This window comes from Cinclus cinclus, chromosome 4, assembly GCF_963662255.1.
Source record: "Cinclus cinclus chromosome 4, bCinCin1.1, whole genome shotgun sequence".
Taxonomy (NCBI): domain Eukaryota; kingdom Metazoa; phylum Chordata; class Aves; order Passeriformes; family Cinclidae; genus Cinclus; species Cinclus cinclus.
The window spans coordinates 25152689-25155956 of NC_085049.1; the positions used below are offsets into that span (position 1 = coordinate 25152689).

Genomic DNA, 3268 nt, shown 5'->3' on the forward strand with positions numbered 1-3268 from the left:
AATTTAAACCAACCATTCTTAAAGAAATATACAGCCTAAAATTTCAGGGATCATTTAGATATGATTCAAATCATTAAATACCTCTTCAGAGGAGATGGAGGTGCTCTCACTTGCTACATGGTACTTACTTTCTAGTTCAGAGACTGATTTTAATAGAAGGGAAGATCCTTAAAACTTATTGCACTGACTTCCATCTCTGATAAATTACACATTTATTTATAACTACAAGCCACGAGGTGCTGCTTTTAATCCACATCCTGACTAAAAAAAGCAAATTTTTTTGTCCTTTTCTAATATTGCACAGTAAGAACATATGGAGAGAGGCATGTTTTGTAACAAGGTTAGTTTAGTTTCTGCAGCAATGCCACCACATGCACTGCAGTCTATAATGTTAAAAAAAAATATTTTATGCCACCTTCAGAGGGTTTGAGAGGAACAGTCTTTCTGGGGAAACCAGTTCAAAGAAATGGTTAAAAATCTAATGGAAGAAGATGAAACAACTACTGATGCTCTATCTAAGTAATAAAACTATGTAATTGAACACCTAGATGATAATCCTAAATAAAACCGACTCAATCTATCTGCAAATATAGAATTTTACCTGTGTTGCATTTGGAAAAATAAGCCATTCTTCAGTTTTGTTTGAAAGGCATGGGCTAGTGCCATGCCACTGTGATGATCCTCTATAGCACCCCTGCTTGCTATCGCCCCAGTTTCTTCAGGTCTCAAAGAATTCTAGTTATATTGACCATAGAGTGAATATGATCTTCCAGGGAAAAGGACAGAGGGTGTGTCAATTGTGTGTACAAACACTACAGGGATTACTGATGGGCATCATGTAAATACACATATTGCTGCCTTTTACCCTAATCTATATAAAGCTATATGTGTAATCTCATTCAAATACTTCCACAGCCAATCAAGTTCTAGCAAGAGAAAAGCCACTCCATTTCCCACAGTTCCTGTGAAACCTCCACAGCTGGAAGAATAAAAAATACCTAAGTGATTTTCCAAAGGATGTCGTTCTGCCAGCATGACCAAATTAAATTTATTCCTTTTTTTGCCCTTCACCTCTAGATTCCATTAGCACCTCTTGCCATTTCTTCTCTATCTGCTCTCTGCATATCAGGAAGACATCTTCCAAGTGTTGCACGGCATTGGGCAGGTCTGGGTTGGTCTGGATGGTTACACAGTCATAGGCTGTCCTGGCTGCACACACTGCAAACACAACAGGTATTACTATTTTCTGGCTAAAGGAAAAAGCAATGGCTGATTCAATAAATATATTCAGTTAATAAAATGAGTTGTTATTATTAGTTCAGATCTCAAGGCTGGAAGATAAAATGGAAACTGCCTACAGTAATACTCAAGATGAAATAGACTGTTCAGGATTACTTGTTTGTAAATGTCTCAAAACAGTTCGTAATGGAAGTACAGTGATGTAAATTGTGACACAGAGATGGACACTTCACCTAAAAATGGCAACAAAACAGGTAACCAAATGGATAGGGTCAAGAGACTGTTTTAAAATATATGAATACTATATAAGGAATCCTTCCTCCAGACCATTTACAGTTTGTGTTAGGTGACGAAAAGTAAGATCAAGGAGACTGCAATGAAGAGATGAAATATTTTAAGGACAGCTTAAGTAATGAAATTGATCTTGAAATAATCAGTAACATAAATAATGAAATTGATTTTGAAATAGTGAGTATCCGATAAAGCTGAACAAATAGTTTTAGCGTTTATGTACTAAATTTATGTACTTATGTACACTTACATATTTTCCCTTTTATTTTACCAAGAATTCACAATAGTACATTGACCTGAGAGGTGATAGGTCTTCCATTTTTCAGAATTAAGTCTCATTTTAAATATTGTGTTTTAATAATTGTACATTAAACACTTCAGCAGTATTTCTGTTTTTAGTGAACGCTCTGAACTAAGCATCCATCATCTATTGATTTGTAATTCTGAGCCATCTGAACTGCCTAAATTATTTGCATGCTTTTTCACAATTAACACGAGGGCATTAGTTGATGATAATTGTTTTAATTACATTTCTATCGCATAGAAGTTACAAGAATCAATATAAAAAATCTTCAATGTCTTTAGTACAAAAATCCATATAATTCTTAATACCTGTTAGTCTTTCCATTTCCTCCAGAAATTCTTTCATGTCCATTTTAAAGTCCTCCACATTTTTTCCCCTGTTATCAGAGTTTCCTTCCAGAGATTCTGATTCAGCCATCTATAAGGAAACCAGGAATTTCCTACTTTATTTTACTCTAAAGTGAGTTCATTTTCACAGCTGAGACAAAGTAACAGTGCAATGGAAAGAAAAAAAAAAGCATATACACTGTGAATTCAGCAAGAATCTGACCATAAAATTACTGGTCATCACCTGTATGCTGCACATTATTTGTAATCCATTTTGAAATTATGTAGAAAGAATTAGCTCGAATATGCTGTGCTGGTGCAAGACTTTTGGTATCAGTAATCAAAGATCATTGTGTCAAACCCTTCACTAGCAAACTTCATTACCCTGTTACAGTTGTTTTCCAGCTTCTCTCCCAAATACTCTGACCCAGGGCAATTCCTTATTTTCAAAGTTAGTTTTAAAATCCTCACTTGTAACCAGTATTTATTTCACAATTGCAGGCTCCAGCCAGGTTAAGTACAAACACGAAGTTCTGTCACCATAGAGGCAGGTAAGTGATTATGATTCCCTAAATCTGCTTAGTTGTAGGGAGTGAAATTCTATGATGTAAAAATGCTTGGGGCAAAAATAGGCTTTCAGAACCTCAGTGTTCACCGAAAATGTACGCAGAGTATTGCCTTTAATTTCTTTTACTGAAAACCATCAATGGATGGGACGGAACCATGAAGAAAAGAGATGCAAGAGCTTCAGTGTAGTGACTTTATAGGACAAAAACTATGCAGTGTGATGTATAATTTCTCAGTGGGTATCTGTTTTCCGGGTTTTATTGCTGATAGGTGCGGAAGGAACGCGACGAGTGCTCTGTAATGGCTCTACAGCATTTTAAACCGTGCCCAACCTGGGACGCTGGGTGTTCCAAGTGTCTCCATACAACGAGGTAAAACTGAGGTTAACCGGGCAGCCCCCTTGTCCCGGAACCCTTGCAGAGCCCTTGCAGAGCCCAAGCCCCGGTGCTGTCCCACACCACGGACACTCTCCGGCCGCCGCCAAGGTCACCTCCCCGGGGCCGCGCGGCCGCCGCCGCCCGCCCTCACGGACAGAGCGGGC

At 37.9% G+C, this 3268-nt stretch overlaps 1 protein-coding gene across 1 annotated transcript; it reads right to left on the reverse strand.

The window, feature by feature from the left end:
• Window positions 1-1048: 1048 nt before the first annotated feature.
• Window positions 1049-2251, reverse strand: SYCE3 (synaptonemal complex central element protein 3). Its single transcript, XM_062490924.1, has 2 exons — window positions 2143-2251; window positions 1049-1218 (listed from the first exon to the last, which is right to left on the reverse strand). Exons 1-2 carry the CDS (start codon window positions 2249-2251, stop codon window positions 1049-1051), a joined length of 279 nt encoding a protein of 92 aa, XP_062346908.1.
• Between the last annotated feature and the right edge of the window lie 1017 nt (window positions 2252-3268).

What these genes read in the sequence shown, in the direction of transcription:
- SYCE3 (XM_062490924.1), bottom strand. Translation starts at nt 2,251, where the DNA reads ATGGCTGAATCAGAATCTCTGGAAGGAAACTCTGATAACAGGGGAAAA. An exon ending in GGAAATGGAAAGACTAACAG is followed by an intron (nt 1,219 to 2,142) that starts GTATTAAGAATT and finishes TTGTGTTTGCAG; the next exon opens with TGTGTGCAGCCAGGACAGCC.